The sequence below is a fragment of the Cervus canadensis genome, chromosome 25 (assembly GCF_019320065.1).
Source record: "Cervus canadensis isolate Bull #8, Minnesota chromosome 25, ASM1932006v1, whole genome shotgun sequence".
NCBI classification, from domain to species: Eukaryota; Metazoa; Chordata; class Mammalia; order Artiodactyla; family Cervidae; genus Cervus; species Cervus canadensis.
The window spans coordinates 53121939-53148853 of record NC_057410.1 but is presented as its reverse complement, the minus strand read 5'-3'; the positions used below and the strand labels follow the sequence as shown (position 1 = coordinate 53148853).

Here is a 26915-nt window from a genome sequence, read left to right as displayed (position 1 = left end):
GATAACTGTCGCATGGCGAAAATCTAGCACCACTCCAAATTTAGCCCTGCCCTTACTTCAGAACAACAAACACAATGGAAAACCAAAGCTTTCTACTAAAGAGCTCTTTGCCAAAGCCCCAAATAACCTATACAAGTTAATTACCTTATAGGTGTGCACACGCACACACTGTAAAACACAAAACATTGAGAAAACAGCTTTAGAGTCTGAAAACCCTTCTTACTTCTTTTCCTTCTTTCTGCTAAATCCTAATTTCATTTGCAGATGAAGACCAATGCTCATTTTAGCCGTTCTTGTTAATAAATAAATCTGTAAGAATTTATGTCAAATGATAATGAGACCCTCTGGGATTTTTAGTAATTTTATAACAGTTGGATTTTTGTTTGTTATTTCAATTTGTTGACTGATATTTTTCTTTCTTTCTCTTTTTCTCCCTTTCACAGGTAGATTTACGTTAATGGTCTTAATAGTCACTCTGACTTTTAGCTTTAACTGAAAATAACATTAATTATATGATAGTTATTATGATTATATTTACTTGACTTTTTAATGAAATTATGCATGAGAAAATTTTAAGAACTGTGTCATAATTTATTAATTAAATTAATTAAATGTAACTTTTATATCAAGAACAATCAGTCTAGAGTCATGATCGATACTAACTTGTTTTATCCCAACTGTTATAATACTGATCTTCAGGTTCTTAGAGCCCTTTCTCCAGTTTGACTTTAAGCATTCACTCTTTATCTTTTTATAATGTCTTAAATAGAGTATGAATTAAAAAATAAGCATCCAGGTCTGTCCTCCTGTCTGTTATTAAGGCTGTAAAAGGAAATGAGGTGATATGTTGGGCCCCCAGGCCCCTGAAGTGGACACTGAAGGACTTACTAGGCCTTCTTCACCCACCTCACCCTCCTTTTTGGTTTCTCTCTGAAGAAAGTCATTTTTGTTGCCATTCAGCTCTCCTGAAACATTTTTCTTTTTATGAAATTAGGATGCAGTTGGTCTGAACCAGCATTCTAAGAAATTAGGTAATTGACACTTGCTTATGAGTATGCTATGGACTGAGTTATGTGCCCCCTAACTTTCTATGTTAAAACCCTAAGCCCCAATGTGACTATATTTGGGGTATGTACCCAAAGTGGAGTGAACACCTCCCTCTAGCCCCACAGATTCCTTGTCCCATGAGGTTGGAAAAGGATAAGAGTAGGGCTAAAATACTATCCCCTCAAATTCCAGTATTTTTGAAGTAAAAAGCAATTTGATTGTTGGAGTTGGAAAAACAGCATTAATTGAATTATTATTGTGTGTCAGTCCTTAGTCACAAGCTTTCATAAAGTAGATTAGTTAATCTTCATCACTGATCCTACCACATAAAATTACCATCATTGAACAAGTGCAGAGACTGAGGCAAAGAAAACTCAAGGAACATAGGTCTTTACAACTGTTGCTGTTACACAAGATATCTCATCTAGAGATTGTAGGTCCTACCACTATGCTGATGGGAAGAAAAGGGCCTTTTCAGGGAAGTTAGAAACATCTAACTGAAATCCACAACTACAGAAAGACTTCAATATCAGGAAAACAGGCCACAAAGTAATGTTGATTCAAGATTTGCATCTCAGTCTGTTAGTTTCTTCAAAATCTACTTTCTTTCCATTCTTCTAATTTATGATAAAAGAATTTCTGCCTTACCATAATTCTTGCCATCTTATTTCTTCTTCTGTTTCAAAATCTAACATTAAAATTTACTTCTCACTATGCAGAGTGGTTTCATATCGCTATCTCATAAAAATGCCTATATGATAATGGTTGAAATATCTGTTTCTTAAACATTTATTCAGCATTATTCTGAGTTCCTTGTATATATGAACCCATCTAAACTTCACAACAACCCGTGAAGTTAAAACTATTACTGTTCCCATTTTATAGATAAGGAATTGTAAAGCTCAGAGAGGTTAAACAATTTCCCCAGAGTCACACAACCGGTGATGAAAAAATTGAGGTTCAACTCTTGACCTCTGGGCTCCAGGACCTTTGTCATTGTTATAGTTCCAAGCTAACTGCATAGTGGTAGGCAACCATTATATTTTCAAAGTTCACACGCTTTCGTCATGGTCAAGTTTTAACTTGGGGGACTTCATCAATCAGAATGAAATATAATCGCGCCTTATTTTTCAGGGATCTCATCTCATAGTTAACGTCTACTCTGCTTTGTTGTTGTTTAGTTACTAGTCATGACCGACTCTTTGCGACCCCATGGCCTATAGTCCACCAGGTTCCTCTGTCTATGGGATTTCCCAGGCAAGAATACTGGAGTGGGTTACCATTTCCTTTTCCAGGGGATCATCCCAACGCAAGGATCGAACCTGCATCTCCTGCATTGGCAGGCAGATTCTTTACCACTGAGCTACCAAAAGCCCCTACTCTGCTCTGTTTCGATGGCTCTCAGCACATCCAACCTACAGGCCCAGGTACCATAAAAAAATGCAACAATGACATTGAAATGTTGGTTTCTGAACTCTCTCAATTCCTGACATCCTTTTGCTCTCTTCAAAACTTTTCATGTGTCAACTTCCTTTAGCTGCTAACACATTTGGTTTTACAACCTGGCTCCTCCTCACCTTCCCCCATTTGGGTTTAGTAAAGTTACTTCACTCTGCTTTCTTTCATGAAAAGCCAGCCTTTATACAATCTTTGCCTCTGGCAATAATTTCACCGTATCTGTGTGCTACAGGCCCTGTGTTCCATGCTTCTCGTCATTATCATTGTTTAGTCACTAAGTCATGTCCAACTCTTCTGGGACCTTGTGGACTGCAACCTGCCAGGTTTCTTCTGCACCAGACCCATAAGATACTCCAAGCATCCAAAACATTCCTAAGCCAGACTTATCTAAAAGGACCATAAGAAAATATGGGCAGTTTATCTGTTTCAACACAAGACTCAGAGAAATAGGTTTTATACCTATGATTTACATATTCTCTACCATACCTCTCATTCACTCTAATTTGCATCAAACTCTAGCATGAGTGATTAAAAATGATTTTTACTTTCACTTATTTTTCTTCAATTACATATTCTAACCAATAGAAATCACTGCCTACTTACGTGACTTATCTCAAGTTCTCTTACAAAAGAAAGTGGTGTGTTAGCTTAAATGACCATGCATATCTTGGAGATATTTCAACATCTGGCCCTGCTTCACAAAGGCTTAGCTTAGCGAAAGTTACACCAGAAAGAATGCATTTGAAAACACAAGGTCATGGATATCTATAGGAAAACCACATCAGTGGGACTGTAAAATATTTGCTTAAGTAAACATTAGAAATATGACAAATTGCTAATTTCCTATGAAGGATTGTAAAACTCCAGCAGAGAACTCTGGGTTGGAAGTACAGGGAAGAATAGAATAGGGATAGTTCCCTAACCTCACAGACTCCTCCTGCTCTAACTTTTGAAAGAAAATATTGATGTCACCTGTTGGCTGGCAAGTTATTATCAGCCTTTGTGACTGTTGGGAAGATCCCCTGGAGAAGGGAAAGTCTACCCACTCCAGTATCCTGGCCTGAAGAATTCCATGTACATGTACATGTACATAGTCCATGGGGTCGCAAAGAGTTGGGCACGACTGAGTGACTTTCACTTTCACTTTTCATGACTGTTGCTCTTACTCAAGATACCTAAAGATTGTAAATCCCACCATTATGCTGATGGGAAGAACAAGGCCTTTTAATGGAAGTTAGAAACATCTAACTTAAATTCACACCATCAGAAAGACTTGATTATCAGGAAAGCAGAGATAGAGGTAACCATAAAATAATCACAGCTTTCCAGGAAAGCAGTGATAATGTTCGGGTACGGCATGTACAGATGTCTACAGCTCACCTTGTATGCTCATCTTAAATTTATAATCCTGAAACTGTAACATATCCGTTTCCTAGACTGTCTTTTTCATCTCAGTTTAAAATTCAGATTTCTTTCAAATTCCTGATAAGCAATTTAATGAAACACTGACCTCTATGTATTTACACTCGTCACCAAAATTTTGTATGCTGTTTTTATACAACAGGGATATATTTTGACTATAAAATTTTGACTTTATAATTTGAGGATTGCTGCTAGTTTGAAGACTCTGAGACATGTTATTAAAATAGAAGCATATTTATTAGCATATTTCTACTTCAGTTTGTTTAAATGGCCCATATATATTGTGTATCATAAGAAGACAGTGGTTGCAGCTTTTTAAGAACAGGTATCAGGACTTCTTGGAGAAATAGCCGATTCCAGGTCTGGGGCAGGAAACAAGAAAGGGAGCCTGGAACATCTTATCATCCTAAATAGTGAAGAAGTTATCAAAGATATTAGGGCCATGTAGATAGGACTCAGGAGCCAAACTGAAGATGCTCCCATTGCCAAACTGTTGCTTCCTGACCTGCATACAGGTTTCTCAAGAGGCAGGTCAGGTGGTCTGGTATGCCCATCTCTTTCAGAATTTTCCACAGTTTATTGTGATCTACACAGTCAAAGGTTTTGGCATAGTCAATAGAACAGAAATAGATGTTTTTCTGGAACTCTTTTGCTTTTTCGATGATCCAGCAGATGTTGGCAATTTGATCTCTGGTTCCTCTGCCTTTTCGAAAACCAGCTTGAACATCTGGAAGTTCATGGTTCACATATTGCTGAAGCTTGGCTTGGAGAATTTTGAGCATTACTTTACTCGTGTGTGAGATGAGTGCAATTGTGTGGTAGTTTGAGTATTCTTTGGGATTGGAATGAAAACTGACTTTTTCCAGTCCTGTGGCCACTGCTGAGTTTTCCAAATTTGCTGGCATGTTGAGTGCAGCACTTTCACAGCATCATCTTTCAGGATTTGAAATAGCTCAACTGGAATGCCATCACCTCCACTAACTTTGTTCATAGTGATGCTTTCTAAGGCCCACTTGACTCCACATTCCAGGATGTCTGGCTCTACGTGAGTGATCACACCATCATGAAGATTAAACAATCTTAATGGCACCATTTATATTAAAATGATGTCAGTTTTCCAACATCCCAATCCATACCTCATTTTTCCATTTTTCAATGTTAGATGCTGCTTATCAATCTGTTATTTCTTATGTCAGTAGACTGTCAAGAGAAATGTAAGAGTTGGCTAAAACACAAACTTTATTGATTAAAAGATGAGGTGATAATATATCAAAATACTAGCTTTAAATTTCTGATTCAAAAGTAGTGAGGTAGTTTAATCTTTGCATGAATAAATAATTTTATTGTTTCTCTCTCAAGTTTAGAATGACCATTGTTTCTTCTTTGGACCTTTGAAAATGATCCTCTTCTGATGTCTTTACACTCTACCACTCACCTGTTTCAACCCCAGGTGTAAAGGTTAGAATTATGGAATTGGGCTCCAGGTGGAATTAGATCAGATTTTTCACAGAGTCCTTAAACTGAGGATGACTGTGTGATGTACAACTAAGAACTGTCCTTTAGTTAAGGGATATTTTTTCCTCAGTGATTGTTTTATAACAATATCAAAACATTTATGAAATGTTTATCCCCACAGAACCTGAGGTGCACTTTTTGGGGTCATTGTCTCATTTTCAATTACTGAAATAACCAAAGAAAGAACAAACATGTTCAAACAAGTAAATGGAAAATATATTCTCCTCCTCCTCCTATTTCTCTAGTGCAGTCTGTTCTCATTTATGCTATTTGTATCAAGATCCTGTTTCTTGCATAAAATTGACAATTACAAGAAAAACACTTACCCAGAACACAAAGTTGAAGATAAACATAGAACATTTTATACAGACGTTTACACCTGCCATGTTGGAAAATGATCAGGAATCCTGATTCTGTGAGTTTAACTCTTTCTTCTAGGATTGTTCTGTGATGGCTCTGGAGTAATTTGCCTGCAGAGATTTCTGCACTCACAGCTTCAGAGCAAAAATAGAAAGCAAAGAAGTGGAGAGGGAAGAGTGATAATCTGGTTATTAAAATGGATAAGAAAAATTAACCCACACATTTAAATATCACAAGGATTATCTCTAGGCAGGTGTGTTCTTTTGCTTACATGGCTCGTGGGGTATTTGGTCAGAATATTTATGATCCTTTCTCCAAAACTGCCTCCCCTAAAGTAACTGCTAGGATAAGGGAGAGGGGCTGGAGCAGGGACAGAAGGGCACGGCCATGCCACAACGCTGCTGGGTTCAGACAACACAGACTGACTTGCCCTGCCCGTACTTCCGATACCGCGAAAGCAGGTCGTTTTGCCCTGAGATAAAGGGACATTGTGTCACCTCATTTTTGCACTGGCTTTTCTCAAGAGTACAAAACTTGTTCTTGATGCAACAAAATGCATTTAGAAATCTGCAAAGTCTTCAGGCTTAGCTACAGCAATCCTTTATCCTTAACCCCAGAAGAGTGAGAACAACCATTACGTAGACCTGCCTTCCAAATCTTCAAAATTTAATTCAAAACAATTCCATGAAGCTGCCTTAAATGCATTGCTGCTAAGGGAAATGGGGGGGCGGGGGAGAAGCAGCCCTGTCCATCCTAAGACTGTTCAGCTTTTTAATTTTTATTTCTTTACGAAGTAAAATGGAAAAAGTTCTCTGACTGTCACTACTGTGGTCATTTTCCAACATGTAGCCATTCTGATAGCTCAGTTGGTTTTAAAGGTGGGCACTATGCTTCTCTTCCTCTGGAAAACTGTATCTAACAACACTTCTCTCCACTAACTCAGTTTCTGTATACCCTGGTCCTCTTGAACAGAAAATTGAGAGTAAGAAGGTAATCATAGTTCAGTGGTCATAGATTGTACAATTTGTTTCCAGTACTAATAAAAGGCAGCTGTCACAGGTAAAGGCAAAATTGCCTGCCCTAATCAGGGAGGTGTAGACTGCTTTTGTGTAAATAGTTTGGGTCATGATAATTTCCACATCCTGCTTCTAAAGGGGAGTTCTTTTTCCCCCCAGTCAAAGAACTCTATACTTCAAAAGATTGTTGGGTAAAATTATTCTTTTAAATCTTTGTGAAGTTCTATACATTAAGCAAGCATGGACTTCTTAAAATTTTGATGAGCTAAAAGAATATTTTTCTAATTTTTCAATGACATACAAAGATGGCTTTGAAAAATCACATTCCCTAAATATCAAATCTTTAGTGTAATAGTGGCAATAATATTTGGAGTTAAGGCCAAATTTAGGGTTACTTAAAAAAATAATGAGGGCTTCCCAGGTGTGCCAGTAATAAAGACTCTGCCTGCCAGTGCAGGAGATGCAAGAGATATTGGTTCAGTCCCTGGGTTGGGAAGATCCCCTGGAGGAGGAAATAGCAACCCACTTCAGTGTTTTTGCCTGAGAAATCCCATGGACAGAGGAGCCTGGCGGGCTACAGTCCATGAGGTTACATAGAGTAGGACATGACTGAGCAACTGAGCACTCACACACGAAAATGCTGGCTTAACATTCGAATGATCACGAAATTATTGGTGTCCTGAGCTGTTTTCTCCTAGAAAATAAAAATAATTTCACAAACTTCTACTGAGATACTAATGTATACAGAACTATCCACGGCTGAAAGAAGAGAGTTGTTGACTGAATGAAAAGCAAATGGATTTATTGTCCTAGAAATGATTTTCTATCATTTCAAGGTAAAATCAAAAGAAATGTATAGATTAAAATGCTGTTTTGTTGACAAGAATGTATTGAGAGTACCTATCAAATTTCAGTTTGAAATAGATTTTTCTGTAGATGCTGAATCTCCTTTAATATGTATATGTATATATAGTCTTTGGTTAAATTGCTATTGAATCCTGAAACAAAAAGAAAATTGATGAGTGTGTGTTTATAGGAAAATTACTCTGTGTAATAGAATCCTCAGTCCAATACAAAATCTATATGAAATAACTCACTGTTTCTGTCTTATTAAATTTGATAATCACCATTTGCCCAGGTCAAATGCTACACAGTCATTTTGTATTCCTCTTTTTTGCTTCATATCCAATCATTTCCCATAGCCTGTTGCACTCCTAAATTGCCTTCAAACCCGTTTCTTACTTCTCATCCTTTGCCACTGTCATTCAACGTTTTATCATCTCTTACTTGAGACATTTCAATAAAATCATAATTTGTTTTTCTATCAGTCTCATCCCTCTCCTATCTGTCTTAGCATGCCAGAATTTTTTCTCTTGTCTTTCCATAATTCCCTTTGTAAAATACTTATTGCCATGTACTTTCCCTGATTAAAAACCATTCTAAGGATGGCTTCCTGTTACCTGCAGGATACATTTCAGACTTCACAGAATGAGACTTAAAACATCTCCCAGAACTTTTTCCTGCTCCTCTCTCCCTAGGTAACCTCCACTCTTAGACTCCATAACCTCAGAATTATTTCACAGTCCTAGAATATACTGGGGGATGTTATGCCTCTGTGCATGTTGTTCCTTCTGCCTGGAATATTCTTTTCTACCTCCTCTACTTGATGAAGGCTTCCCTGATGGCTCAGATAGTAAAGAATCTGCCTGCAATGCAGGAGATTCAGGTTGGGTCCCTGGATCAGGAAGATCGCCTGGAGGAGGGCATGGCAACCCACTCCAGTATTCTAGCCTGAGAATCCCCATGGACAGAGGAGACTAGTGGGCTACAGTCCATGGGGTCACAAAAGAGTCAGACATGCCTGAAGCAACGGCATGCAGCAAGCCCTGTTCGGTGAGTTATTGCAACCACCTCTTGGTGCTCAGCTCAAATGGCATTTCACCTATGGAAATCTTCTCTTCTTTACCCACTGCCCCTACTCTGGGAAGACCTCCTTGCTTCTCAGTTGTTATGCCACTAAAATTTGAACAAATCTTTAGTCTAAAATCACTATCCTTTATAACATTGATTTTTATGCATGAAAGGCCAAGATCCTGACTTATTTATCTCTACGCCCACAGTAACTAGCATGGAAAATAAAGGGATGTGTGATTACAGCCAAGACTTCTAGAAAGTTCAACTGGGACTCCTTCATAAATTTCAAAGGAACTACCAAGATGCTTCCTCTCCTCACAATAAAAGTCAATTACCAAGTAAATTATTTCCTTTATTTCAGGACTTGTCAGCATCTCAACTTGCTAATGTTCAAGTAGGTGATAAAGTGTGTGTGAGGTGGGGGGGGCGGTGTGTGTAGGTGTGCTCAGTTGCTCAGTTGTGTCCCACTCTTTTCAGCCCCCTTCTCTGTCCATGGGATTTTTCCCAGGCAAGAATACTGAAGCGGGTTGCTGTTCTCTTCTCCAGGGGATCTTCCCGACCCAGGGATTGAACCCATGTCTCCTCCATCTCCTGCACTGGCAGGGGGCTTCGTTACCACTAAGCCACCTGGGAAGCCCCACGAAGTATGCACATAGCAATTCCCAAATGAATGTGACCTCAGAACATATTTTTGAAAGACATATACGTGGATCTATGCAGAAACAATGATCTAGATAAATCGTCACATGAGAAAAGGGAATCTCAGAGAGACAGTAGCCCAAGCTCACAAAACTGGCAGAGCTCTTTCTAGAAATGAGGCCTCATGGTGATCAGATCATATTCTGTCCACTTGCATAAACCGTCTCTTGGGTTACATAGAGTGATTATGAGTCAGTTAGCACCTTCGATCTGGAGAAACTGTCATATAACACAATAAAAAATGAAAAGCAGTGGGTGCGGGAGGGGGTGGGAGTGTCACTAGTAACTCTCAGACCCAGTGAAAGGCCAGGTCTGAAAGGAGGAACAATGAAGAGTGGGATATCACAAGAAACGACAGCTGTAGAGCAGAAGGAAAAGTCTCAGTAAATTTAGATAAAGTTTTCCTAACGCTCTAATCATGTCAATTATTATCTCATACAGTGACTGCATAGAGTAAAGAAGGATGAGGATTGAAATCTGAATAATCATGAAGACTCTCCACAAAGCAGTTGTATTAAACTAGGTTTTCATAGCATTATGGGAACCCTGGCACAGAAAAAAGAGAGATTCCCTGTGTTTAAAGCAGAGGAAAGGGCATGAATAGAACAGTCAGATACCCTATACAGCATTTCCTCTAGGTCATCAAGCAAATTAGGCTTACATTTGGGATGTAAACCAGAAAACAGATATTGACAAGAAGTCCATAATTTTATCACTATGTTTCCTCTACAACATATGCCTAATAATTCATTCAACCAATGTTTTGAATATCTTCTATGTCCCATGCATGATACTAGGAGCTGGAAGCACTGCAGCTTACTAAAAAAGATAAAAATCCCTGCCTTCATGAAGATTATATAGATATATGCGTGTATATATAGATACACATATACACATATATATATAATCTAGTATTATATATATTTATATATAAGTATATATATTAATATATATACTGAGTAACTAGATATTTTGGTAACAATAGTTTAAAAAGAAAGTTTTTTCCTCATTACGATGTGAGCAAAAACAGATGCTCTTTGTTATTATTTTTAAAAATAAATTAGCATATTCAGATAACTTACTATTTAGTCATTCTTTCAGCAAATATCTGTTGAATACCCACTATATTCTGAGTTCTGGGGGGTGGCACTGAACACAGAAATGCTCTGATCTCTTGGATTTTACACCACCAGAGAGGAAGACAACTTCCTCTTTATATTTTTGCTTCAAAAATCTAGTTAATCAATACATCTGTCGGTGGAAAGTGTGAAAGCGTTAGTTGCTCAGTCATATCTGATTCTTTGGGACTCCATGAACTGTAGCCCACCAGGCTCCACTGTCCATGGGATTTTCCAGGCAAAAATACTGGAGCAGGTTGCCATTTCTACTCCACAGAATCTTTGCAACTCGGTGATCGAACCTGGGTTTCCTGCATTGTTGGCAGATTCTTTACTATCTAAGCCACCAGGGAAGCCCCTGTCAGTGGAGTGGGTACTGAAAAACCAAACCATGTGTTGTAGAGAAAAGATTACATTATTTTTTCCATCTTATACAGCCTCCCATTATCACCATCACTCTATACTACAGGGTCATATTTGGCATTGTGAGTATTCAGGTCATTTTTCAAAGGCTGATAACAGTAGCAAGAAGAAAAATGCTGAATTTTCTCTTCCTTATGACTGTGCTTAGGTGTGAATGTGCAAGTGCATGCAGTGATGAGGTCACGCATTCTAAAAAGAGTGAAGAGAAAGTTTTGGTACTTTTTAGCACTTCATTTGAAAAACCTTTTTTCTTATTTTTGGAAAATCTAGGTTGCTCATTTATGGGTTTTACAATCGCTTTTATAGGAGCAGAAGCTTGGCTCTTGGCCTCCGATCTGATTCCAGCATTCGAGAGACCAACATTCCTCTCACGCTTTCATTTGAACACAGTGCTCTCTGCTTCCTATCCTGTGTGCTTATGGAGCCTGGCTCATAAAAACATTCTGCATATTCTCACCAGGAACAAGAAGCATCTGGAGTGAGAATGATCCCTCTTCTTTGTAGGACCTTCTGAAACCACCATATCTACCTGCAGTATTAGTTCTAGCTCAAAAAAAAAAAAAAAAAATGTGAGTGAAACTGTCATTGTGAAGTAGCAATATGGCTTATGAAGAATGGGTACTAATAGTCTTCCTCTTTTATGGGTATTTTTATTCTAAAATATTCTGGATTTTCACCTGGACATAAAATTAATAACCAATAAAGGTCACATAAAGAAAAATATGAAAGTATGTATTAGAATACAGACTTTGGATCACCAAAATCTATTGTGTTTTTAAGTAAAGATTGAAGCAAAATGGTACAGTAATTAAAAATCTGTTTTCTGACCATGATGGATTAGAGATGCCTATGATTTCTTATTCACAGAGGATGAGATGATTGGATAGCATCACCAACTCAATGGACGTGAATTTGGGCAAACTCCAGGAGATAGTGAAGGACAGGGAAGCCTGGCGTGCTACAGTCCGTGGGGTCACAAAGAGGTGGACATGACTTAGCAACTGAACAACAACAACAACAATGAATTCTTATTAATCCTCACTGCAGTGTTTTTATTCCTTTTATATTTGTAAAAATTACAGCACATTGAGAAAAAGGCCAGCTACTGGGTGGGCTTGGGGTCTGGTCCTTGGCCTGGCAGCTCCCTAAATTCAGCTTTGCCAGCCTTTCCTTAAGTGATCTGCTTCTTAGAGCAGATTCCCTTTAAATTATCTCACAGGAGTCAGAATGTCAATTTCTTAGTTTATCATAAGAAATATCCCCCATCAAGCCATATAGCAAGAGATACAGGATGATCATAAAATCCTCTCCCATAAAGAAACAGCCTTACAGATACAGAGAACAAACTGGTAGTTACCAGTGGGGAGAGGGAAGGAGAAGGGGCAGTGTAGGGGTAGGGGACCAAGTGGAAACTACCAGACATAAAATAAATCAGCTGCAAGGATATGTGTGCAGTGTAAAAATATAGCCAATGGTTTGTAATGACTATAAATGAAATATGACTTTTAAACATTGTGAATCGCTATATTCTACACCTGAAACATATAATATTGTACATCAACTATTGCTTGCTGTTTATTTGCTAAGTCATGTCTGCCTCTTCTGTGATGCCATGGAATCTAACCTGCCAGGCTCCTCTGTCCATGGGATTTCCAGGGCAAGAATGCTGGGGTGGGTTGCCATTTCCTTCAGAAAGCAACAGAGAAGCCACAGCACACACAGGGGTTTTCATGGTGGAAGGAGGAGACAGTAAATTCAGTAAAGGAGGCAGTAGACATATCGCCAAGATTTGGTAAGCTGATGGTGAGTCTAGAACCATCCCAGGAATCCAAAAACTAAATCCACCGAAAGACACTCCTCTCCCACAATATGGCAGTAATGCACCACCATATTCCTTCTCCTCCAGGTGGCTTGCCCTGTACTCTCTTCAGTTCATGCCCTGTCTTGTGATCACAGTCTATCCCTAGACAAGAAGACATCAAAATTGACTAGGTATCCATTTACCAAACTGGCTTCTCAGATCATGCTAGTAGTAAAGAACCTGCCTGCCAATGCAGGAGACATGAGACTTGGTTTTGATTCCTGGATGGAAAAGATCCCCTGAAGGAGAAAATGGCAACCCACTACAGTATTCTTCCCTAGAGAATCACGTGGACAGAGGAGCCTGGCGGGCTACAATGCTTAGGGTAGCAAAATGTTGGATATGACTGGAGCAACTTAGCACTCACTCACTCAATTACAAGTCAGTCCAGCTTCCAAGATCACCTTTTCATTGCATTTTAGATATTTCAAAAATTCATTTAATTTTGCTTTTATTTCCAATAGGGAGGTGGGTCATAGAGGATCTTGCTGTGATTTATGTCGGAGAGTGTTTTGCCTATGTTCTCCTCTAGGAGTTTTATAGTTTCTGGTCTTACATTTAGATCTTTAATCCATTTTGAGTTTATTTTTGTGTATGGTGTTAGAAAGTGTTCTAGTTTCATTCTTTTACAAGTGGTTGACCAGTTATCCCAGCACCACTTGTTAAAGAGGTTGTCTTTTTTCCATTGTATATCCTTGCCTCCTTTGTCAAAGATAAGGTGTCCATAGGTCCGTGGATTTATCTCTGGGCTTCCTATTCTGTTCCATTGATCTATATTTCTGTCTTTGTGCCAGTACCATACTGTCTTGATGACTGTGGCTTTGTAGTAGAGTCTGAAGTCAGGCAGGTTGATTCCTCCAGTTCCATTCTTCTTTCTCAAGATTACTTCGGCTATTCGAGGTTTTTTGTATTTCCATACAAATTGTGAAATTCTTTGGTCTAGTTCTGTGAAAAATACCGTTGGTAACTTGATAGGGATTGCATTGAATCTATAGATTGCTTTGGGTAGAATAGCCATTTTGACAATATTGATTCTTCAAATCCATGCAAAAACTAAACAAATGGGACCTAAGTTGGAAACTTAAAAGCTTTTCACTACAAAGGAAACTATAGTAAGGTGAAAGACAGCCCTCAGATTGGGAGAAAATAATAGCAAATGAAGAAACAGACAAAGGATTTAATCTCAAAAATATACAAGCAACTCCTGCAGCTCAATTCCAGAAAAATAAATGACCCAATCAAAAATGGGCCAAAGAACTAAACAGACATTTCTCCAAAGAAGACATACAGATGGCTAACAAACACATGAAAAGATGCTCAACATCACTCATTATTAGAGAAATGCAAATCAAAACCACAATGAGGTACCATTACACGCCAGTCAGGATGGCTGCTATCCAAAAGTCTACAAGCAATAAATGCTGGAGAGGGTGTGGAGAAAAGGGAACCCTCTTACACTGTTGGTGGGAATGCAAACTAGTACAGCCGCTATGGAAAACAGTGTGGAGATTTCTTAAAAAACTGGAAATAGAACTGCCATATGACCCAGCAATCCCACTTCTGGGCATACACACTGAGGAAACCAGATCTGAAAGAGACACGTTCACCCCAATGTTCATCACAGCACTGTTTATAATAGCCAGGACATGGAAGCAACCTAAATGCCCATCAGCAGATGAATGGATAAGGAGCTTGTGGCTCATATACACCATGGAATCATTACTCAGCTGTTAAAAAGAATTCATCTGAAATCAGTCCTAATGAGATGGATGAAACTGGAGCCCCTTATACAGAGTGAAGTAAGCCAGAAAGATAAAAGAACATACAGGCATACTAACCACATTAATATATGGAATTAGAAAAGATGGTAACGATAACCCTATATGCAAAACGGAAAAGAGACACAGAAATACAGAACAAGACTTTTGACTCTGTGGGAGAGTGAGGGTGGGTGTTTCAAAAGAACAGCATGTATACTATCTATGGTGAAACAGATCACCAGCCCAGGTGGGATGCATGAGACAAGTGCTCGGGCCTGGTGCACTGGGAAGACCCAGAGGAATCGGGTGGAGAGGGAGGTGGGAGGGGGGATCGGGATGGGGAATACGTGTAAATCTATGGCTGATTCATATCAATGTATGACAAAAAAAAATAAATAAATAAATAAATAAAAATTAAAAAAAATTAAAAAAAACAAAAAGAGAAAAAAAAAATTCATTTAAACATGACTGCTTTCTTGGTCCATTTCTATAGATTTTACTAGCTGATTTCTCAGAGGTCTATCTTATCATTCTTCTCTCCAAACTGGGATGTAGGCCCTTGTATGGATGACATTTAACAAGAGAATGAAGAATGCAAAACACAGCTATGTAATCACCAGCCCAGGATCCCTGGATACTCCATTTTTGTGCTGAATATTTGCCTGGTTGTTTGCTTTCTAAATGTATAGTTTAAATGCCAACCTACTTTCCCATGAGTTCTTCCTGAATCAGCCTTTGTGTGGACAGTTCACAGGTACATATTAGCTTCCAGTATAATTAGGCTCTTGGGGTAACAGTGGTTAAGAGGTAGGGAAGTTACTGGAGGCCACCAACACAGAACTTAAAAAGAAAAAAATAAAATAAAATAGGGTGGGGATTAAAAAAAAAAAAAAAAAAACAGAATAGGCTGTCTGATACAAGCATATTTAATGCTTGTATCAGACACCAGATTCTCAAACTAAAGGAGCCAAGAAAATATGACACAGGCTTCTTTTATGACTAGTCAGGAATAAACATAGACATTTTACTGCATTAGGATCTCACAAGTAACTAATTCCAAATTAGAAAGGTTTATTCAACCTCACACAGTGGGAATGAATTGCATGTCTATTCTGCTTCCCAGGAGGCAATACATAACAGAAAATAACTATAAGAAGTCATTTATCAGGAAATCTCAAACTTCCATTTCACATCTTTATAAGAGGCAACAACATGTATCCCTTATAAGCACAGGTAGAAAAGAATTCAGACTCTGGTTTGAATTTTTTTTAACCATGGAGAGTCCTATTTAGATTTTCCTTGTACACTTGGAAAGCCTTTCTTAGTGTAAGAAGGCAAACAAAATAGATATCCCAGGAATTCTATGGCCTAACACCTAGAAACAAGAGGGCCTGGCTACGTTTTCCTTACTCTTGGCCTGTATGAATGGATCACCCTAATTTCAATCCATATCAAATAAAAGTACACTATTCAAATGCTATCTTTAAGGATACAATAACCAAGTGAAATCTTTCCAGAAATGAGCATGGAATATGCCATTTCTCCTAGAAATCTCCTCTAGCTCCTTTTTTCATTTATACTCAGGCTGTACTGTGTCCTTCTTCGAACTTCCAAGTACTTCTCTTATTTATTAACAACGTGCCTGATTCAAAAAATGCTTCGGTCATAGGCCAACCATGTGAGGAGGTCAAAACTTTTTTAAATAAGCTACTCTTGGGGTCATGCAAGTGCCTGTGGGTAAAACAAAATCAAGGGATTGCTTCACTTTACATGAAGTCATCATGCTTGTGCTCAGTCTCTAAATCGTGTCTGACTTTCTGTAATTGCATTAACTGTGGCCCACCAGGCTTCTCTGTCCATGGATTTTCCCAGGCAAGAATAGGTAGCCATTCCCTTCTCCAGGGGATCTTCCTGACCCAGGGATCAAACCTGCGTCCCCTGCATTGGCAAGCAGATTCTTTATCATTGACCCAGCAGGGAAGCCCTACATGGAGTCATATTGACTCCTAATTCTACCTACATTCATCACTAAACTTCCGAAAATATTCCAAAGGAAAGGGTACTGGTTGTTTTCAATTGTGGAAAGGACCCAAACCTTCTCTGCGTGCTCCACTGGAAGCTTCAGCGAGCCAGAGAATTACTGTAAGCGTTCTGCTCTCTTTCCTCTTCACTCTTCATGCTTTCTTGGATGTACAAGTGTGAAGAGGTATTGTTAAGCCAAAAACCCTGGCTTAGCCAAGGCCCGTCTGAAAGGAATGTGCAAATCTGGGAACATATTCCAGAATTCCTAGCTACCAGTACAGGACCTGATGTATATGCAGTATCAGCCAGAAATATTAAGTTTCTCAAGAACCACTGAGTCGCAGCCAATCCCGTAAAGAGCTTTCAGGAAATAGCTCATAAAACAATTCTCTGTGCAGTAAAAGATTATGTCATCCCCAGGCTTTGAACCCTCTAATGGATTCCCATCACAACTAGAATGAAATCCAAAGCCACACAAGATGGGCCCTTGGCTGCCTCGTTGGCCTCATTTCCTCCTCCCTTTCTCCCTCACTCAGGCTGCTCCAGCCACAGTGGACTCCGTGCTGGTCCTTGGACTTGCCAAATGTGCTCCCAACTGAGTGCCTTCCCACTTCCTCTCCCCTCCAGGGAATCTTCTTCATCTGCAGAGTGAGATAGCTCTCCTCTCTACTCACTGGATTACATATTTCTTTGTCTGATTGAAATTTTCCTTTCTGGAATGGAAACTTCAGAATATCGGGAACATTTTCTGTATGTATTGTTTATTACCTGTCCCTGGGGCTCAGAATACAGTTCAGATCAGTTCAGTCTCTCAGTTGTATCCGACTCTTTGAAATCCCATGGACTGCAGCACGCCAGGCTTCACTGTAATCACCAACTCCCGAAGCTTGCTCCAACTCATGTCCATTGAGTTGGTGATGCCATCCAATCATCTCATCCTCTGTGGTCCCCTTCTCCTCCCACCTTCAATCTTTCCCAGCATTAGGGTCTTTCCAGTGTGTCAGTTTTTCACATAGGGCTTCCCTGTGGCTTAGTAAAGAATCTACCTGCAGTGCGGGAGACCAGGGTTGGATCCCTGGTCTGGAAAGATCCCCTGGAGAAGGGAAAGGCTACCCACTCCAGTATTCTGGCTTGGAGAATTCCATGAACTGTATAGTCCATGGGGTCACAAAGAGTTGGACACGACTGAACGACTTTCACTTTCAGACTATAGTAGATGTTGAGTAAATATTTATTGAGTGAATGACTAAACAGCAAGTTACCTGAATACACTAGCTTATTTTTTAATAATAACAAAGATCATCTGTTGTATTCACCATTACCTTCTTATTACCTAGCACAGTGACTGGCACATTTTAATACCCATGTGTGCCAGGATACAACAGTGCAAAAGAAAAATGAGGCTGCTCTTATGAACCTTATATTCCACCAACTTGAGGCTGCAAACAAATACACAAATACACCCCGGGATCAAACCAGTGTCTCCTGCATAGGCAAGAGGATTCTTTATGGCTGAGCCACCAAAGAAGTCCCCTTTAAAGAGATAGTTAAGGTAAAATGGGGTCACTAAAAGTGGACCTTAATCCAATATGATTAATGTCCTTGTAAGAAGAGGAAATTAGGACACATACATGGAGGAAAGACCATATGAAGATGCAAAGAGAAGACCACCTACAAGCCAAGGAGAGAAGCCTCAGAAGAAATCAACATACCGATATCTTGACCTTAGCCTTCTATTCTCTAGAATTGTAAGAAGATTAATTTCTCTTAAGTCACCCGGTCTATAGTACTTTGGTACGATAGCCCTAGCAAGTTAACACGGCAAGTTTTAAGCAGTTAAAGTGACATGATACAGTGATCCAGGAAGAAGATGATGGTGGTTTGTCTAGGTTGAACATGCAGAGGAAGAGAAGCAATTGGATTCAAGATATGCTTTAGAGATAAAATCAGTGTTGAAGGTGAGAAAAAGAGAGGATCATAGATGCCACTCAAATCCTACTGTGAACAACTTGGTGGTAGCAAGGTCACCAAGATGGAGAAAACCCCTGACCCCACCAGTTTCCCCTATTAACAGCATCTTGCTTTAATGTGGTACATTTATTACAATTGATGTGTTAACTGTTAACACATTATTAATAACTAAAGCCCATAGTTCACATTAAGGTTCACTCTTTGTGTTGTACATTCTATGGATATTAGCAAAAGTATGACATATACCCAACCCACTGTTCAAGTATCATGCACAATAGTTTCATGGCCCTAAAATCCCCTGTACTCCACTGACCCGTCCTCTTTCCCTCCCCCACTCCAACTCCTGGCAACCACTGATTTTTTACTCTGTGTATAGTCTTGCCATTTTCAAAATGCTTCAGAGTTGGAACTATACTGTCTGAACCTGTGGCATAATAAGAAATATGTGCTTAACTTTTGTCCCAGTTCCTGGCAGACAGCTTCCAAAACCCCTAGAACCTTCAGAAGAATAACGATGTCTTTTGTATGCTAATAAAATGACTGGTGACTGGGGGGCCCTAAATAACTTCAGGATGGTAGCTGGTTGCCTGAGAGACTAAGGCTTGATTGCAACTTTCAGCCCCACCCCTGACCTCTGGGAGGGAAGAGAGGCTGGACACTGAATTGATCATCAATAGCTAAGGATTTAACCCATCATGTATATCTTATGAGACCTGCATAAAAACCCCTAACTGATGATATTGAGAGAGCCTCTAAATTAGTGAACACATTGAGGGGCCGGGTGGGCGTCACGACTAGAGCAGGCCTGGAAGCTCTGTGCACAGCAACCCCCTAGCACCTTCTACTGTATATCTCTCCCATTTGGTTGCTCCTGGGTTGTATCCTTTATAACAAACCAGCAATTTTAAGGAACATGCCTTCCTAAGTTCTGTGAGTCACATAAGCAAATTATAGAACCTGAAGAAGGCATGTGGGGACCTCTGTGAGACTGCGTCCTTAACCCCCAGAGTTTGTGCTAACTTTGAGTAGTTGATGTCAGAACTGAACAGAGTTGTAGGACATCTCTGGTGTCGGGAAAGTTGGAGAATTGCTTGGTGTGGGGAAGAAAAAAGACCATTATTTGGTAACAGAAGTGTTGTGAATAAAAGCAATTCAGAGTACCCTTTTCAGAATGACCTCTTTCACTTAAGAATGTGCATGTACATTTCCTCCATGACTTTTCATGGCTCAATAATTAATTTCCTTTTAACAGTAACTAATATTTCATTTCAGTTACCATTAAAAGGACAAAGCTAGTGGAGGTGATAGAATTCCAGTGAGCTATTGAAAATCCTGAAAGATGAAGCTGGGAAAGTGCTGCACTCAATATGCCAGCAAATTTGGAAAACTCAGCAGTGGCCACAGGACTGGAAAAAGTCAGTTTTCATTCCAATCCCAAAGAAAAGCAATGCCAAAGAATGCTCAAACTGCTGCACAATTGCACTCATCTCACATCCTAATAAAGTAATGCTCAAAATTCTCCAAGCCAGACTTCAGCAATACGTGAACCATGAACTTCCAGATGTTCAAGCTGGTTTTAGAAAAGGCAGAGGAACCAGAGGTCAAATTGCCAACATCCACGGGATCATCGAAAAAGCAAGAGAGTTCCAGAAAAACATCTATTTCTGCTTTATTGACTATGCCAAAGACTTTGACTGTGTGGATCACAATAAACTGTGGAAAATTCTGAAAGAGGTGGGCATACCAGACCACCTGACCTGCCTCTTGAGAAACCTATATGCAGGTCAGGAAGCAACAGTTAGAACTGGACATGAAACAACAGACTGGTTCAAATTGGAAAAGGAGTATGTCAAAGCTGTATATTGTCACCCTGCTTATTTAACTTATATGCAGAGTACATCATGAGAAATGCTGGTCTAGAAGAAGCACGAGCTGGAATCAAGACTGCCAGGAGAAATATCAATAACCTCAGATATGCAGATGACACCACCCTTATGGCAGAGAGTGAAGAGGAACTAAAAAGCCTCTTGATGAAAGTGAAAGAGGAGAGTGAAAAAGTTGGCTTAAAGCTCAACATTCAGAAAAACAAGATCATGGGATCTGGTCCCATCACTTGATGGGAAATAGATGGGGAAACAGTGGAAACAGTGTCAGACTTTATTTTTTGGGGCTCCAAAATCACTGCAGATGGTGATTGCAGCCATGAAATTAAAAGACACTTACTCCTTGGAAGGAAAGTTATGACCAACCTAGATAGCATACTAAAAAGCAGAGACATTACTTTGCCAACAAAGGTCCGCCTAGTCAAGGCTATGGTTTTTCCAGTGGTCATGTATGAATGTGAGAGTTGGACTGTGAAGAAAGCTGAGTGCCGAAAAATTGATGCTTTTGAATGTGGTGTTGGAGAAGACTCTTGAGAATCCCTTGGACTGCAAGGAGATCCAACCAGTCCATCCTAAAGGAGCTCAGTCCTGGGTGTTCATTGGAAGGACTGATGCTGAGGCTGAAACTCCAGTACTTTGGCCACCTCATGTGAAGAGTGGACTCATTGGAAAAGACCCTGATGCTGGGAGGGATTGGGGGCAGGAGGAGAAGGGGATGACAGAGGATGAGATGGCTGGATAGCATCACCGACTCGATGGACATGAGTTTGAGTAAACTCCAAGAGTTGGTGATGGACAGGGAGGCCTGGCGTGCTGCAATTCATGGGGTCACAAAGAGTTGGATATGACTGAGTGACTGAACTGAGCTGACTGAATATTCCATTGTATAGATATGCCAGCTTATTTATCCATTCTCTTATCAAAGGATATTTTGATTGTGTCCTAATTTTGGCAACATGAATAGAGCTGCTATCAACATTTATGTACAAGTGTTCATATGGACAGGAGTTTTCAACTCAATTAGTTAAATACAAGGAGCATGATTGTTGGATCATATGGTAAGAGTATGTTTAGTTTTGAAAGAAACTGCCAACTGTCCTCCATAGTAGATCTACCATTTTACATTCTCAGCAGCAATGAATGAGAATTGCTGATTCTACACATCTTTGCCAGCATTTGGTGTTGTTGGTATTCTGGATTTTGGCAATTCTAATAAGTGTGTTGTGGTATCTCACTGTGTTTTAATGTCCAGTTCTTTAATAACATATGAGTCCTTTTTCATACACTTATTTACCATCTGTAGATCTGTTGGGAGGTGTTTTTCAGATCTTTTGCTCAGTTTGTCTTTGGGTTGTTTGTTTTCTTATTGCTAAGGTTTTAGAGACAGTCATTTGTCAGATAATGTGTCTTGCAAATACTTTCTCCCATTCTGTGGCTTGTGTTTTCATTCCCTTAATCCCATTTGCTTTTTTTAATGAAACAAGCATCATTGCATGGGAAGCTGAGACTCAAAAATATTATTCTTAATTCTTTCTTCCAGTTTACTGACACATTTTGTTAATTCCATCTCTGAAAACTTCTAGCCTCAAGTCCACTGCCAAAACCATATCGTACATTATTAAATTACTACATTAACTGGCTCCTGGGATCTTAACATTTCAGTCTGTCAAGAACTGTGAAGGTTCTGATGTTTTACCCTACTTTCAAACTAACAAACTAGCCTATTGCAATTGAATGGTTGCTGTCAGAAGACATGAGAGTCCTGAATCAGAGACAAATGTCTTTATAACTCATGGCACAGCACCCTCTATGAGCCTCTTTTTCATTGGTTCTTTTGGATCCCCAAGTCCCAAAGGAGAAATGCCCAGCAGTCTAGGTGGATGATGAGAATAGTTAGTTTATATCACACTGAGAGACTCAGGTTATGAAATCCCAATTTCTTAAAATCTTCCTCTTTTAAATCCCTCCGCCACAGGGGAAATGCAGTCTCTATTTTCCAAGGACATTGTCTTTTTTTTTTTTTTTAAAGGACATTCTTGAAAACCTATCCAAAATAAAAGTTTTCAATGTCTGCTCAGAAGATATGTAGCAGTGTGAGAGACCCATGGAGAATTTTCCCACAATGTAATCTTCATCTCTCTACTTTATGGTGAACAGTCAGAACAAGTAATCAATTAAAAATTCCTTACATTTAACAAAAATACCTTTGATAGTTCTGTTTCCTAAACAAAATATAAATTCCTCATATTCAAGGCCCTTCAACACCTTGAAGAGCATTAAAAACCCTTCAACACCAGTCTCCCAAACTCCCTTTTTAACCTTAATTCCTAAGACTTCCCAATGTATACCATCCATGCCAATCAATAAGGACTTTTTCTGACTTCACCAGCTCTATATATCTTTTTATTCCTTCCATTCTTCCTGCCTCAAATATTCTCCCCATATCAATAATCATTGAGAGAGTCAGGTCTGTTCAACTTTTAACTCAAATGATACCTCTCACATGACATGTTTTTAAAATAGATCTTTTCCTGTGAGGATGTGGAGTAAAGGGAACCCTCTTGCACTGTTGGTGGGAATGTAAACTGATACAGTCACTGTAGAGAGCAGTATGGAGATTTCTTTAAAAATTAGGAATAAAACTACCATATGGCCCAGCAATCCCACTACTTTCAGAAAACCATAATTCAAAAAGGCACATGGACCCCAAAGTTCTCTGCAGCACCATATACAATAGCCAGGACATGGAAGCAACCTAAATGTCCATTGACAGATGAATGGACAAAGAAGTTGTGATACATATTAATATATACAATGGAATATTGCTCAGCCATAAAAAGGAATGAATTTGAGTCAGTTGAACTGAGGTGGATGAACCTAGAACCAGAGTGAAGTCAGAAAGCAGAAAACAAATATCATGTATTAACACATATATATGGAATGTGGCTTCCCTTGTGGCTTAGATCATAAAGAATCTGCCTGTAATGCAGGAGATGTGGATTCAATCCCTGGGTCAGGAAGATCCCATGGAGAAAGGAATGGCAACCCACTCCAGTATTCTTGCCTGGAAAATTCCATGGACAGAGGATCCTGGTGGGCTAAAGAGTTAGACATGACTGAGTGACTAACACTTTGTGGAATCTAGAAAAATGGCACTGAAGAATCTATTTGAAGGGCAAGAATAGAGACGCAAACGTAGAGAACAGACTTGTGGACCCAGCAGGAGAGGGAGAGGGTAGGATAAATTGAAATAGAAGCATTGACATATATACACTACCAAGTGTAAACTAGATAGCTAGTGGGAAGTTGCCTTAAAAATAGGGAGTTCAGTCCATTTCTCTGTGACAACCTAGAAGGGTGGGATGGGATAGGTGGGGGAGGCCTAAGAGGGAGCTGATAACCATATACTTATGGCTGATTCACATTATTATACAGCAGAAACCAACACAACATTGTAAAGCTATTCTTTTCCTTCTCATCCCTTACAGCATTTTCCCCCATAACTCAATTTAAGTATTCTCTATTAGAGTTAGTAGTCTATTTGCATTTTCTTTCTACTAGCATGCAAGCAGCTAGGGTTTATATTCTTCAACTTCATGTCTCTCATACAATGATGTATATCTAGTGAATATTAAATGTTAATCAATGAATAGATATTGTGATTTTTGCTTTTCCCTAAGTAATGGGCTTCTGCTGTGGCTCAGATGGTAAAGAATATGGCTGCAACGCCAAAGATCCAGGTTCAGTTCCTGGGTCAGGAAGATCCTCTGGAGAAGGGAATGGCAACCCTCTGCATTATTCTTGCCTGGAGAATTCCATGGACAGAGAAGCCTGGCAGGTTACAGTCCATGCGGTCTCAAAAGAGTCAGACACAACTTAGCAACTCAACAACAACAATGAAGGAAAAGGACAAGTTGTCAAGAATGTCAATGATAGTAAGAATCTACTTTGAAGGTATTTCTTGGGGAGTAGTGTTTCAGTTGATGTGAAGAAATAAGGAGTCAGTCATACAAAGAGTTGACGGGGGAATTATTCAGGAAAAGGAAAGTTGTTTTACTTCTTTCACAAGATAGCTACATATAAAGCACTCAGCACAAGACTGCTTTTTGTAAATTCTCAGCAAGTGATCATATTTGTAATTTCTAAGACTGTTGACCTTATTCTCTTGGTAGCCAGTCCATAAAGACCTGCAGAACACTGACTAATCTTCCAAACCCTAACAGACACTCAAAAAATAGGCACTGGCAGTTACATCTTTAAACAAGAGGGAAATACATAGAAAATTTTACAAAACAAAATCTCATGAGAAATTCAGCTTCCTTTCTCTCTTTTTTCCTTCATTAATCATTCTCTAGATTTCTATATTATGAAAAACCTCACTAATTAATACAATGATAATTAAGGAATTCACATTTGTTCTGTAAAGCAAATGAATAATGTAATCAAAATATAAGGAGGCAGAATGTTTAATTAAGGAAACCTTTTGTTTCTGAGCATTTTGCAACCACATACATTTGCATACAATCAATGTGTTGATTACAAATGATAAACGTTTTCCTTAAAGCAAGATACATTAAGATCTTACTCTTTAACTCTCAGCCTTCTTAAACTTATCTTTCTTGTCAAAGTTTGCCATAAATAAGGTATATCACTGAGACAGATTCTTTTCTTTGATTAGTCCAAATTATTCTTTGTGTGGCCAGTCCTAAATTGACCTGCTTTCCTTTCATAGACTTTTGTAATCCATATTTTGTCATTTTCCAGAACTTAGTGGATCTAATTAAGGTATACTCTTTTATGGTTAAATGATTTTTTTAATTGTTATAATTTGATAAAGATTGAAAGGGTGTTCAAGATGTAATTTTCCTTCCTTTATTATTCTGCCAAATCTTCCTTTCTATAATCCTCAAGACTATTTCCACAACTCTAATTCCATATGCCCAGAGCCCCATAAGGGCCCCATATGGTACTCTACATACCTTAAAAAAAATTGTCTTTGTTCCCAGCCTCATGGCAGGAGATGAATTGTTAAGTTTTAGCACCAAGATCCTGAAATCAGGCGTCTCCTTAGACAAAAGGTTTTAAACTTGACCCTGAATGACTAATGTGTTCTATTAATCTTAAATGATAATATTGATGTCCCATATGAAGGACAGCTTCAGATCATCTCTAGAGTGTGTCTTATTCAGACCATCACGTAAAGTATTTTAAAATATCCAGGATCATCATTAGATAAGACAATCATCCAAGACAACTTTTGGTTACTGTTAAAGCATTTTTTAAAAAATAATAATGGCATGACACTCATGTAGCTATCAAATAAGCATGCATTTAGATTTCAATTAATTATTAATGAAGGAGTTGGTAAGAGGTTAAAAGCAGCTTAAAAAAGACTCCAAAGACCATATGTAGGTCAAGAACATTGAAATGAATGTGCAAATGGAGGCAAAGTTAGCTACTTTCACAGTGAAGGACAGGAAGGTAAGAAAAAAAGTTTTGGAGGAAAGATGAGTTTAGTTATGAAAATTTTAAAGTTGAGGCTAAAAACAAAGATCAGAAAGTTGGATACCAAAGACTAAAACTCAAGAGAAAAGTCAGCAGTGATAGAGATTCATGAATCTCTCATTGTAAGGAGATAATCAAAACCATGAGAAAAATAAAATGACCCCAGACAGGCAAAAAGTCAAAAGAGAAAAAACAGAGGTAAGAATGTTGGGATATTTTAACATTAAAAGTATGGACTAGGAAAGAGGACCCTATGAAGTGATGAGGGATGAGGAGAAGTAGGGGATTCAAGAGTGAGAGAGTTGCAAATCCTAGGGAAAGGAATGGTTTCAAGGACGATGCCTGCGTGCATGCTAAGCCACTTCAGTCATGTCAAGTTTTTTGCGACACTATGGACTATTACCCACCAGGCTCCTCTGTCCAGGGATTCTCCAGGCAAGAATACTGGAGTGGGTTGCCATGCCCTCCTCCAGGGGATCTTCTTGACCCAGGGATCGAACCCATGTCTCTTAGTTCTCCCGCACTGGCAAGTGGGTTCTTTACCACTTGCACCAACTGGGAAGCCCTTCAAGGATGATAAAATGGCTCATTTCAAATGCCACTTGTAAGACAAATCCTGTGGAGGTCTGAGTCATCAGTTTCCTTACCAGGAAGGTTTTGGTAGTGAAAAGTATGGTTAGAGAAGTTACTTGAAAGGCAATAGGGGACTTCCCTGGTTGTCCAGTGGTTAAGACTCTGTGCTTCCACTGCAGGGGGCATGGGTTTTGACCCCTGGTCAAGGAATTACGATCCCGCATGCTGCATGCCATGAGGCTAAGACAAAATAAAAAATAAATAAAATGTTTTTTTAAAAAAAGAAAGATGAGTAGGAATACCTGGTTAAAGGTAGCAGATAGAAAATATTCATGTACTCTTGTTCTTTCTTGAATTCACCAAGATAA

General features: G+C 39.1%; 1 protein-coding gene across 3 annotated transcripts in view; it reads right to left on the bottom strand.

Annotated features, from left to right (window-relative positions):
* Nucleotides 1-26915, bottom strand: part of TSPAN8 (tetraspanin 8) — a 278039-nt gene that overhangs the window by 28205 nt on the left and 222919 nt on the right. For all 3 annotated transcript variants that reach the window (XM_043447173.1, XM_043447174.1, XM_043447175.1), the window contains one exon: nucleotides 5769-5936. In XM_043447173.1, coding sequence (XP_043303108.1) covers nucleotides 5769-5828 — 60 coding nt within the window. In that variant the 5' untranslated portion in view covers nucleotides 5829-5936. The remainder of the gene's footprint in view (nucleotides 1-5768; nucleotides 5937-26915) is intronic.